General features: G+C 45.5%; 1 protein-coding gene across 4 annotated transcripts in view; it reads left to right on the forward strand.

Annotated features, from left to right (window-relative positions):
* The first annotated feature begins 5,362 nt into the window (after window positions 1-5,362).
* The window catches only part of CCDC88C (coiled-coil and HOOK domain protein 88C), a 622,549-nt gene continuing 615,292 nt past the window's right edge, over window positions 5,363-12,619 (forward strand). For 2 of the 4 annotated variants that reach the window (XM_078660043.1, XM_078660044.1), the window contains exon 1: window positions 5,363-6,074. In XM_078660043.1, coding sequence (XP_078516169.1) covers window positions 5,973-6,074 — 102 coding nt within the window. In that variant the 5' untranslated portion in view covers window positions 5,363-5,972. The remainder of the gene's footprint in view (window positions 6,075-12,619) is intronic. The other 2 variants (XM_078660042.1, XM_078660045.1) reach the window with 1 other exon arrangement.

Here is a 12,619-nt window from a genome sequence, read left to right on the forward strand (position 1 = left end):
CCCTTTCAAGGACTCGCGCTATAGTGACATATCTGGTGTGTGGGGTGGGATAGTGACCTTGCTTGGGTAGTGAGCCTTGGGTTCACCAAAAAAAAAAAAAGAATTTGAATAATAAATGGGGTCCAGAACCATGCAGGACCTGCAAAGCAGGCTGCAATTTGCTCACATTCCAAAATACAATATATTGGATATGTTTAAATGTTTTTTTCATACATAGGTTTATGTGTTTAGTTGAGCATTTTACTTTCAGAATGCAAATTTTAAAGGGACTTCTGGCTGTTTCAAAAAGTAAAATGCTCCAATAAACACATAAACATCGGTAAGGAAAAGTAATTCACACATATTTGTACGATATTGCACTAGTTCAGGGGTCTTCAACCTTTCCTATAATTTGAGCTACTTATGTTCAATGAAAGTCATTGTGAGCTTCCACTATTATTAGTGTTATAATCACAACCACTTCCGGCAAGATTGCATAAGTGGCCACCCTAAGCAAGATTTCAAACTGTGTTCACCGCAGTGCATCAGGCAGGACTGCCAGAAGTATATGTAAAAATAGCTTTATCAATTTGGAATGTCTTTACATGGGTAGTGTATAAAGGCCATAGATGCAATGTCACTGGCACCTAGGTAATAATGTTAGTAATATGTCCCCCCAGTGCCTCACGATTGATCCCTCAAATTTATTCTTTGAATGCATTTTTGGAAGTTTAACCATTTTTCTCCAATCATAACTTATAAGTTCTGAAAATACACCTGTTTTTATCTTGAACACTCTTTTCAATTTCGCTGTACATATATTAATTTAACCAAGTAAATGTTTCTGATTTAGAAGGCTGGGTTGCACACGGGAGAGCTACTTACAGGGAGCTACCAGTAGCTCACGAGCTTCCCACTGGAGAAGGTTGCTCTAGACTAGACCAAACTCCAAAGAAAAGTTTTAAAATAATATTTAATTGAAATCATAATGATTTTGTGGCGCATTTATTTAACAGGGGTTGTCCACAACGGGCCGCAATTAATAGGCATAAATAAGGAATCCCGGAATGTAAGAGGGTTACGTGTGTCAAGAAATTACAAGTCGCATCCACTGGCTTACTGTGTAGGTGAAAAACAACAATTGATGGACAGAATGCAGAACAATGTCATACATTCACCCCAGTACATAGATCTAGGCCTAAATCCATCTTGTTTTGCACTCCACACCACCCCAGGTCAGACATGGCCATATGCAAATCAGCCTTGACCCTGTGCCTCATGGGAACAGTCCAGCCCAAACTGTCAAGCCATGTCTTTCCTGGGCCGGAATCAAGCATCGGTTTCTGGCTATCAGCCGTCATCAGCCTGGATAGCTTGACTCCAGTAGTGTGGAGAGTATGGGACTCACGTCTGAGCATACCCATCCCACTCGGGGTGACAAATGGAAAAACAACAATTGATGGACAGAATGCAGAACAATGTCATACATTCACCCCAGTACAAAGATCTGGGCCTAAACCCATCTTTTTTTTGCACTCCACACCACCCCAGGTCAGACATGGCCATATGCAAATCAGCCTTGACCCTGTGCCTCATGGGAACAGTCCAGCTCGAACTGCCAAGCCATGTCTTTCCTGGACCGGAATCAAGCATCCAAGGACCGGTTTCTGGCTATCAGCCGTCATCAGCCTGGATAGCTTGACTCCAGTGGTGTAGAGAGCATGGGACTTACGTCTGAGCATACCCATCCCACTCGGGGTGACAAATGCAAAAACAATTGATGGACAGAATGCAGAACAATGTCATACATTCACCCCAGTACAGAGATCTGGGCCTAAATCCATCTTTTTTTGCACTCCACACCACCCCAGGTCAGACATGGCCATATGCAAATCAGCCTTGACCCTGTGCCTCATGGGAACAGTCCAGCCCGAACTGCCAAGCCATGTCCCTTGCTCACTTTGTCACTGGATGCAAGCAAGCCGGGCTGAAGACGGCTGGAATGCCAGAAACCGGTCCTCGGAAGCTTGTTTCCGGTCCAGGGAAGACATGGCTTTGCATTTCGGGCTGGACTGTTCCCATGAGGCACAGGGTCAGACTGATTTGCATATAGCCATGTCTGAACTGGGGTGGCAGAGTGGGCTAAAGCACTTTGATGGATTTAACCCAGATCTTTTGACTGGGTGTGAGTGTTTGATTGATTCAGATGCTCCGTCCATCACCACCCCCTTTTGTACCGCTTTTGGCCGCCATAAGTGTGGCAGGGTATGCTCAGACATGAGTCCCTTGCTCACTTTGTCATTGGATTCAAGCAAGCCGGGCTGAAGACGGCTGGAATGCCAGAAACCGGTCCTCGGAAGCTTGTTTCCGGTCCAGGGAAGACATGGATTGGCAGTTCGGGCTGGACTGTTCCCATGAGGCACAGGGTCAGACTGATTTTCATATAGCCATGTCTGAACTGGGGTGGCAGAGTGGGCTAAAGAACGGTGATGGATTAAACCCAGATATTTTGACTGGGTGTGAGTGTTTAATTGATTCAGATGCTCCGTCCATCACCACCCCCTTTTGTACCGCTTTTGGCCGCCATAAGTGTGGCAGGGTATGCTCAGACGTGAGTCCCTTGCTCACTTTGTCACTGGATTCAAGCAAGCCGGGCTGAAGGCGGCTGGAATGCCAGAAACTGGAATGCCAGAAACCGGTCCTCGGAAGCTTGTTCCGGTCCAGGGAAGACATGGCTTGGCAGTTCGGGCTGGACTGTTCCCATTAGGCACAGGGTCAGACTGATTTGCATATAGCCATATCTGAACTGGGGTGGCAGAGTGGGCTAAAGAACGGTGATGGATTAAACCCAGATCTTTTGACTGGGTGTGAGTGTTTGATTGATTCAGATGCTCCGTCCATCACCACCCCCTTTTGTACCGTTACTGTGTAGGTGGGCAGACATGAACCTTTTGAGGGCGGCACAAACATGGAAAACAGCTGCAGATGTATCTTTATCCCAGCAGAGGGCAGAAGATCTCGTATCATAAATGGACATTCCAAAAATATCCACTTCACAAACACCATCACAAGTATCTACCACAATAATCTCAATTGTTACATACCAAAATAGCGTAATGCTAAAGTTTGAAAAGCTCTTCAAAAACAATTCACAGTTATACTAGAGAAGAGTTAATGCAATATTCTAACTCCAGTTCTTGTATATGTATTGCGGACAGAGGTTTTGGTGGTAGGATTGGAACGATGCGAAAAAGAACTCCAGTAGCCTCCTCTGTGCTAGGCCAGCAGAGGGCAGCCGAGCCTCTCACACGAACTCACCGATAGTTTCCTTCACCTAGCAAAGGGCAAAAACAAAAGCTTACACCTGCCTCAGCAACGGAAGCAAGCAGTACAGCCGCCCAATCTGTGCCCTACTCCAAGAGACTGATACAATCGTAGGCTCTTCCCCGTTCAGCAGCCTCCTCTTCTCACGAGTGGGCACTTCTACGGCCTTATACATTGAGTCCCCCCCCACTCCCTCACACAGGTTTAACCCCAACTCACCAGCAGCCTTCCCTGAACACAAAAGCAGCAGTTCCTACCCTAACTTGGCAAGAGCATGCTCGCAACCACCCTCTGATACCCCCTTACCAGCATCCTCCCTCGAGCTTGATGCAGCCTCCTTCAGCACCTGCCTCTTTTCAACCAGTCTTTGATACCTTCAGAGCAAAACAAATAGCAAAGACCTTTGGCACACACATAATGGTCCACACAAATCCGTATCAAGCTGTATCCAACCACTATCCAAAATACTCTAGTTATAAACAAAATACTAGTGTTGTACTACCTTGGCAGCCACTATATAATATTATGTACCTCTAAACACTACACAATAGAACCAAATAGAATATCTATAGGGTTCAGTGACACAATATTGGGGGCAAAAATATAGTGGAGCCAATATATTGAGAAGGTAAGTGCATATGTGTAATTTTAGGTTTAATCTACATATCTTGAAGATATGGATTTTATCAAGGTACATATTTGTGGAGGTAACCATCATAAACAAATGCTTTCCTGTAGAAACAGACGTTTTCAATGTTTTTGCCTCAATATTTTGGCCCCACAATTTTGAGCAGTCAATATTCTGGTGGAATACCATTAACAGACCACCCTTACTCCACTGAACGAGAATTCGAGAACCATGTTCGCTGGCGAGATTCCAAAAGCATTACACATCCAACAAATGGTTGAAATGCAGTGATGTAACATAATACACACAGGTGCATATACATCCCAGAAGCCTCAACTCCATACCTGCCCTCTGTCCCCTCAACGCCTTATTTATGTTTGTATTTGAGTTATGTTTTTGAGGGTTGGTGTCGCCTGAAGGCCAGCCCACTGTTTTTTCCCACAGTAGGTGAGCTGAGGGGTCAGAACTGGAGGGATTTCGAGGATTTGCTTAATTTTAGAAAGTGTTCCATGAAAGGAAGCGAAGTTCAGAGGTAAATACAGTGTACCTGGAGTGCTCTGTCGCCAAAAAACGTTTGAATCAATATTCACACCACATGAATCTAAATTGTGCACAGGAAGTATGTTAAATACTATTTATTACCTGTTGTTACTTCTAGAAAGCCAGGGGGATAAAGAGTGGGCTCTGGTGGAGGGGGAGGGGGGGGGGCAAGGGTGGAGAGGCGTGTAGGGTTATATTGCATTCCTTTAAAATTGTCAAAAAAATCTATTGTATCCAAAACATTTGTATTTTTCTGAGGCTACTACGAGTTTATTTTGGGTGTGCGACTTTGGGAACCGGGTGAGCAGGTGTAACCACCAGCCTCCCTCTGCGGCGGGGATTTTCTGACTATTAACTCAGTATGGCTGAGGTCAGTGGTCTGGGCTACACTCGAGGGTTTGGGGCGGCTCCCTATTGGTTCCTGACACAGACACATCTCCACAAGACAAACACAGCGCCAGTTCACAGAGCGCAGGGCTGCACGGGGGACATCCCGCCGGAGAACCCCAAGTGCACACTCGGCTCGAGCTCGCCTTCCACGCAGGCACACGCACTCCTAAACGTGTCGCGTCCTCTTACATTAACTCTTTAAAACGTGTTTCCCCCTTAGTCTCACAGCACCATAATCTCGTCCCAGCATCGTCCTCTTCCTGGAGAGGACTCCTCCTCTGCACTTGCCGCACAAAACCCTTTCTCTCAACTTTCACTGTCCTCCTCCCGGCAAAACTTTAGGCTCCTCCCGCCTCACACAATAGCCTCTCTTCGTCCATTAGTGGACAACAAGAGACAGCCTCTCGCACCCTACCTCGCTAGCCCCGCCCCTCCCGGTCTCGGGGGCTTTGTTCACAGCGGAGCAGACCGACCCTGTAAGGGCGCGCTCCTATTGGCAGAGCCGAGCCCTCCCCGTCTCCAATTGGGCAGTTCCGGTGTCCATCCCCCGAGGCGGTGCACGTTGCCCAGGTAGTCTGCTGCGCTTCAGTGGAGCGCGTTCCCTGTGTTACTCCGAGCTGTACCCGGCGCCGCCTCCCTCCGGCTCACAGCTACAACTTCGCAAACAAAACTGGCAACTACCGACTCGTGAATTGTTTCCACTTTTAGAGGGGTTCCCAAATTCAAGACTTGTCTCGCTACTTTTTTCCCCCAAGGATTATCATAAAAGAAGAGTCTGTTCTGCTCCTGGGTTTGGATAAACAGCAACTTTCCTTGGATTTGTAAAGCTTTTTTTTTGTCTGTGGTGTGTTTTTTTTTCCTGGCGTTTTTATCTTCAGAGGATTAGTTGGGAAGCTTTGTACCTCCTCTGCATCACTTTCCCCCTAGGGAAGGCCTCTGACCCCCCGTCGGGGCGTGAGCTAAAGGAACCAGCAGCAGCGAAGGCGCCCTCCCCTCCAGGAGCAGAGATGGGCCACCTCACCCATTAGAGAGGGCAGCACCACTTCTCAAGAAAGGGGATTCCTGATCCGCGAAGCATGGGCTGCTCGGTCCGCTCTCCTTTGTGCTTGGAATGAGACCAGCCCGGTTAAACTACCACCCGGAACCCACCAACATGGATGTAACCATCTCGGAGCTCATGGGCTCCTTTCTGGAGTGCCCCCTGGTCACGTGGGTAGGTATCGTGTGTGTCTGTGTGTGTGGGGGGCACCGAAGTTCCCAGGCTGTGGGGGAGGCAGGGCGGCTGCAGTGAGACAGACTCCCCGCTGCACCTTGTTCCATGCGAGCTGTGTCCAGAGAAAGTGCTCGTTAACCTTGAAAGAATAAATAGCGCTGTCTTCTTGTCTGTGGAGTCCTTGGGGGTACTTGTGTGTGTACATTTTTAACATTTTTTGGCTATTCGCGTTTTTGGTGCGTTTTCCTCCAGTGTAACACAAGTGCATAGGCTCACCCAGCAGAAGGACTGGAGTTGTCTGTTTTGCGCGTCCTCGGTGTTATTTTAGTTTTATTGTTGTGGCAGAGAAGTTTCTGCGCCCACAATATTGTTAGTGGAATGAGTAGGTTTCGCATTTTCTGTTGGGCAGTTACTAATGGGTTCTAACGGATGTTTTGCTTTTGAAGTCATCAGGCTTACTCGCCGGCGAGCGGGTGGTAAGAAGTGTCATTGACCTGGTTAAATAAAAAACACACCATTTAAAGTTATGACATGCTCTCAAGAAAGAGTATTAGTGACAAAAAAATCTGTAAAGAGATGTGTTGAACATGTCACTAACCCAAAAATTCATATCCACGCAGGAAACGTAGGTGGGAGGTGTTCCCAACTCAAACCTCCTTCAGTGGATTGATTGCCTTCAGCGATTTGTTGTTGTTGGTAAATAGACGTCACACATTGTGATGTGCACGACTGACCCTGCACCCCTTGCGTTGTACCAAAGCTACAGCCACGCTGCAGGCCAGGCAGACACGCCAGGCATGGACGGGTGTCTCAAACACAGCATGGCACGTTCTGCAGCCTAGTCAATGAACACGTGTCCCTCGAGCGCCTGGAAGAGGGCCCTTGGGAGGGACAGCTGTGAGGCGAGGAGGCACTTGGCTGTGGGTGGGAGCTATTCGCAACACAAATAAATACCAACGGGAGTATTTGTGAAGCCGGTGCAGTTATCTGTGGATCCCCGCCCCCTGTGCCCGGTGTGTGAGAGGGCGGGCATTACAAGTCTGGAGTTAAAATACACGTCAGTTTGGTTGTGGGCGGATGCAAACATGCCTACGTTACTGAACACCTGCCGCCTTGTTAACAGATGTAGGGTGTGTTATCAAAGGCTTTGGGGGGATGGGTTGCTAAGTCTGTAAGAGGGTTTGTATTCAGTCCCACATGGTTTCTTCTCAGCAGCCGCCTTACTTTGTTCCACCCCAAGTCAATATTCAGCTGCTTGGGGGCAGAAGCGAGTGGGGCGACGTTGGGGGATGCTTTAGGTGTGAAGAATCACGACTGATGTTAATAACGTGTTCTTAACTTGTCTGGTGGTGTCTACGAGATAGCTCGCACGGCTAATGCACCTGCTGCAGACAGATTTGGGCAACCCTCCATCCCATCTGGGAAACGTGTTATTTTACGTCAACGCTGCGCATTTCCAGCACCGCGAATCACAATCCACCACTAGCTGTATGAAACCTTCTTGTCTAATGGTGCACTATTTGTGAACCAGTTACCAGAACACTTATAGCTACTTGAGCACACTTTGCTTCATAAGGATGCCGCCTTCGTACAGTTCTACTTGTTCCCTTTTTACATTGTGGTAATGTCGCATTTTTGCAATGTCTGTATAGTAAACGTAAAGATTTGGTCTGTAGATACCCTTCTGTCAACCAGCCCCCCCTGACTGTGATCCACACTACGATTCGATTGGACCGATGAAGTAAACCAGAACAAGTGAGAGTAAAAGGCTGCTTTATTAGGACATGTATTGCATTGTATTGTAAAGGAATTTATATAGCACTTACTACCCCTGATGAGGCGTCAACACGCTTTTTTCGATGAGTAGCACTAACCTTCAGAACCCTTAAAGGATTAGCGGTGAATTAGTATAGTGAAATATGAAAGTCATTTGAGTGGTGGACATGTTAGTCTGTTATTTGGATTGAGAAGGATAGCGGAGGGATAGAAAAGGGAAAAAGGTTTGCATATATATAGCGCTTGCTACCCCTGATGGGTGTTGCAGTGCTTTTTCGGTGAGTAGCACGCTACTCCGGAACCCATAACGGTTTAGTGGTGAATTAGTGTAGTGAAATATGAAAGCAATTTGAGTGGTGGACATGTTAATCTGTTATTTGGATTGAAAAGGGTAGTAGAGGGATAGAAGAGGGAAGGAATTCACATTTTTGTTTGTTTTGGAGCTCATAGCAGTAGGGGGAAGCTTGGCTTGAGTAAAAGGGATGTGAAGGGGGAAGGGTTTAGAAAGGCTTGTTTTGGGGGATCGGAATAGTAAAAGCGGCATGAGATGATGCAAGGAGGGATAGAGTAGGGAGAGTCTAGAAATGGTTTTTGGGGGAATTGTGGTATGTGGTTTGGGATGAATGAGAGAGTGGAGGTAGAGCATCTATTGATAGGTGTAGGGTGACAAATAGGGTAGTGCATTGGAAAGAGTAGTAGAAAGAGGTTTGAGATGAGTCAGAGAGTTGAGATAGTGGAAATTTCGAGAGAGGTATAGGGTAAGAAATAGGGTAGTTCATTGGATATGCTGAATTAGAAGAGAAGTAATCAATAAGGGGAGAGGAGTTGGCCTAACGGCTAGGGCGCTCGACCTCGGACCTGGGGATCTGGGTTCGAGTCTCGGTAACGACGCCAAAACCTCCTGTGATTCTGGGCAAATCACTTAATCTCCCCGTGCCTAACATGAATGTGTGTCCTCATGTAACGTAACTGGTGCTATGTAAAGCGCTCTGATACCCGGTTCGGGTCTAGTTCACGCTATATAAAACTCTGCAAAAAATAAAAATATACATCCATACGTACATGGATGGTATTTATGGATGCAAAAAGGGAGGTAGTATATGTAGATTAAAGATGCATTAAAGAAACTCCGGCTTTCAAGTGTTGTACTTTAAATTAATTTTATTCATATATTTTTTTTGTAATTCAAAAGTGAAGCAATTGTAGATAAATAGTTCTAATAAAAGATTTACTTATGGGTGCTGTCACTTGTTAAAAACATAGAATAATGTAACTATCAGTAATATGTACATTTGTTAAGCAGAGCTAATTAATATCTGTATATTTCTAAAACATTTATTCTACACGTTTATACAAAGCAATACGCATATATACATGCATATCTATTGTACAAATAAATGCTTTTATACAGAGGGATATTCTGTATATTTTTGTTTGCATATAGTTGTTATGTGGGGAAGAGCCACATCTTGAGTAGTTTTCTGAAGATACGGTGGTTATCTGTGGACCTTATGTTTGGGGGGGGGGTAAAGAGTTCCATAATTTGGCTGCTTGAACAGGGAAGGATGTGCCACCCACATCCTGGGGATTTTTCTTTTATCTTGGGATATTGAGGCGAGGTGCCACTCTAGAGCAGAGGTTTCTCTGTTGAATGTGTTTGGTGATTTTATTCCTGATGAAGAGCTGTTCTGTTCCATGTATCGATATTTGGGTGATACAAAGTAACTTGAACATGGATCTTCTGGCAACCAGTAACGAATGCAGGGCTTTCAAGTTATGTGGTTTTGCTTTTTTAAATGTTAGAGTAGTCTGGCAGCTGAGTTCTGAATCCATTGTAGTCTTATTCATAGTAGATAAATGTGATCCCTGGTAGAGGCTATTGGTGTAATCAAGTTTGAACAGAACAAGGGAGATGGTAGCCAAGATCTTGTGTGAAAATCCCAAATGGGGGATGATTAGTCGCAGAGTTTTTACAGTAACAAAGCGTGATCTTGCTAGTTTTTCCACTTTGGGATTCATTGATAGCTTGGAGTACATGGTCCTTTCGAGGTTACTTACTTCCTTCAATATTTTAGGCAGTGTTTCCAGATCACCAGGCCACGCAGCGAGCGGGTTAATGTTTCCAATTACCGCACACGAGTATTTCTGTTTTGTAAGCATTCAATTTGAGATGGCTTAACGTCATCCAATGAGCCACAGCTCTGAGACAAATGAAAATTGGCAAATTTCCAATGTCTTTGGGGCACTCCAGTTGAAGGAGTATTTGCGTGTCGTCTGTATAGTTATAGCATGTGAGGTGAAATTGATCAGTGCCGGTAATGACTTCATGTAGATGTTGAAAAGCATGGACGATATGATAGAGCCTTGAAGGACCCCTGCTTTTGTGAAGTATGGTTTGGATGAGAAAGGTGGGGTATGGATGACATTAGTTCTATTGCGAAGGTAGGATGCAATCCAGTTTAGAGCAGTCCCCTCTATGCTGGCTTTGTAGAGTCTTTGTATCCGAGTGTTGTGGTCAACCATGTCAAAGGCAGTCGAGAGGTCCAAGACGAGTAGCGCAGCAACCCCTTTGCGGTCGATGGTGTTCTTCAGGTCATCCTAGATGGCAAGGAGGGCTGATACCTTGCCTCTTCCTGGACGGAATCCGGTTTGCAAGTCTGAAAGCATGGCATTATCTTCAATGAATTGTGGCATCTGGGCGAACGCTGCTCTTTCTATTAGTTTGCCCAGGAAAGGTCCATTTGTAATCAGTCTGTAGTTGTCAGGGTTCAGCAGGTCCAAGTTAGTGTTCTTCAGTAATGGGCGTATGTATGACTTTTTGAGTTCCTCTAGAAATATTCTGGTAGTTAAGGAATTGTTGATGATTCTTCTTACAGCAGATGTTGTTAGAAAAATTGTCTTATGGGTTTGTGGTAGACAGGGTTCAGAAGGGCTGCTGAGAAGCCTGCCTGCTTTGACCAGGTCAATACATTTATCGTGTGAAATGTGTTGGAAGGGACGGAGAAGCTGGGTTAGAGTATTCTTGGATTGTTGTTTTGTAAAAAGGTCAGCGTGGTGCTTGTTTTAAGTATGACTCCGTGTCTGCTTTGGCCGTGTAATGATTTGCCAGTTTGTCTACCGAAATCTTGAGTAATGGGATGAGCCATTTCTAGGCAATCTGGTTTATGAAATTCGTTGAGCATTTTCTAGAATTCTTTATTTGCTAGCAGTTAGAATTCTGTGTAAATAGTATCTTGAGATGCTAATGATTAGGGTATAAAGAACTATAAAACAACTTGCAGGCATAACACTGACCAGGTAAAGTATTATATTAAGTACTGAGAATCTGGAAACGGAGCAGTTTTGGTTTATGTTGCTATACTGATGGCCAAATATTTGCTGACTAGTAAGTGAAGGTATGCATCACAATCCATTTTGAAAGAAGAGCTGGTGTTAAAAAATAGGCAATACTTCAACTGAAAACAGCTTTTTGTTTTCATTACCAACACAAACAACCGTGATGAAAGAAGGAATATTTTTGCATATGTGACGATCTAGAAACATATTGTAGAAAAAGCTTTGAAGGTGTTTATATTGTGCTGAATAAGAATACAGGAAAGGGCATTGCTGGAATTACAATGTGGTACAAAAAAAATCCTCATCCAAGGCCTTGATGAAACGGGCATACGCAGACTTGTTATCCGATGGATCAGCTCCCTGATTTGGCGCACCCAGTCAGGTAGACTGCACCTATACACCTCTGCCAAACTGATCTGCGGAGTACCCCGTAGATCATCGCTCAGCCCCACGGTGTTCAATGTCTACATGACACTGCTTGCCAGCATCACCTGAGGCCACAATATTAGCATCATCTTGTACGCCTGTGACACCTCATCCTCTCTAACAACAACCTCAATACTTAGACGAAGATATTCACCTGCATGTCTGATGCTTCCAACTGAATGAAGGCCAACTGCCCGAAGCTGAACTCCCACAAAACAAAGGTGGTACTCTGCGGAAAAAAAACCTAACTCGCTCTGGAACTCAGCGTGGTGGCCATCTGAACTAGGACCAGTACCAAACTTGTACAAGCACAGAACATAGGAATAGGGGTGGGTAATCCACCCTTAGTGGCCAGCCCAGAACATAGGAATAGGGGTGAGTAATCAACCCTTCGTGGCCAGTCAGATTAGTGCAGTTCTGAAACTCACTAAAATGTTTTACAATTTTGAAATTCATTGCATCACTAATACATTAAACAATTTATAACCCCCATCCTTAAACCTTCCCCAACAATAAAAATCCCCAAACCATTCTTAAAGCTCTCAATCTTTACCACCCCCTTTCATAAATTCACTGACCCTCACTCGTGACTCAACCATCACTCCCCTGTGTTCCCTCTGCAATGCCCCAACCCCACTGACCCGTCGCAAGCTCCTCAATGCCTACCACCTGTCCTAAGCGACAACCTTAAGCCCCAGAACTGCAGATGCCCCCCCCCCCAGCAAAAAATGAGAAACAACTATAAATAATTGGGAAGGAGGGACTAGAATAGGACCGGACCACAGTGTCAGAATGACATAATTATCCCAGGGTACCCCAAATACTTTCTGAACCCAGCCCCCACCCAAAAGATGACCAATGAGGGTTCTCCCTAGGACCTGGACTATACCATTTGGCCGAAGCTGGCCTGGTTTGGACAGCCTGCGGGTGCCACCACCAGGAGTCTCCATAGGACGAAATGGTGAAGTAAACTAGGCCAATTGTGAGTAAAAGGTCCCATAATTAGG

The sequence above is a fragment of the Lissotriton helveticus genome, chromosome 9, assembly GCF_964261635.1.
Source record: "Lissotriton helveticus chromosome 9, aLisHel1.1, whole genome shotgun sequence".
Lineage (NCBI taxonomy): Eukaryota > Metazoa > Chordata > Amphibia > Caudata > Salamandridae > Lissotriton > Lissotriton helveticus.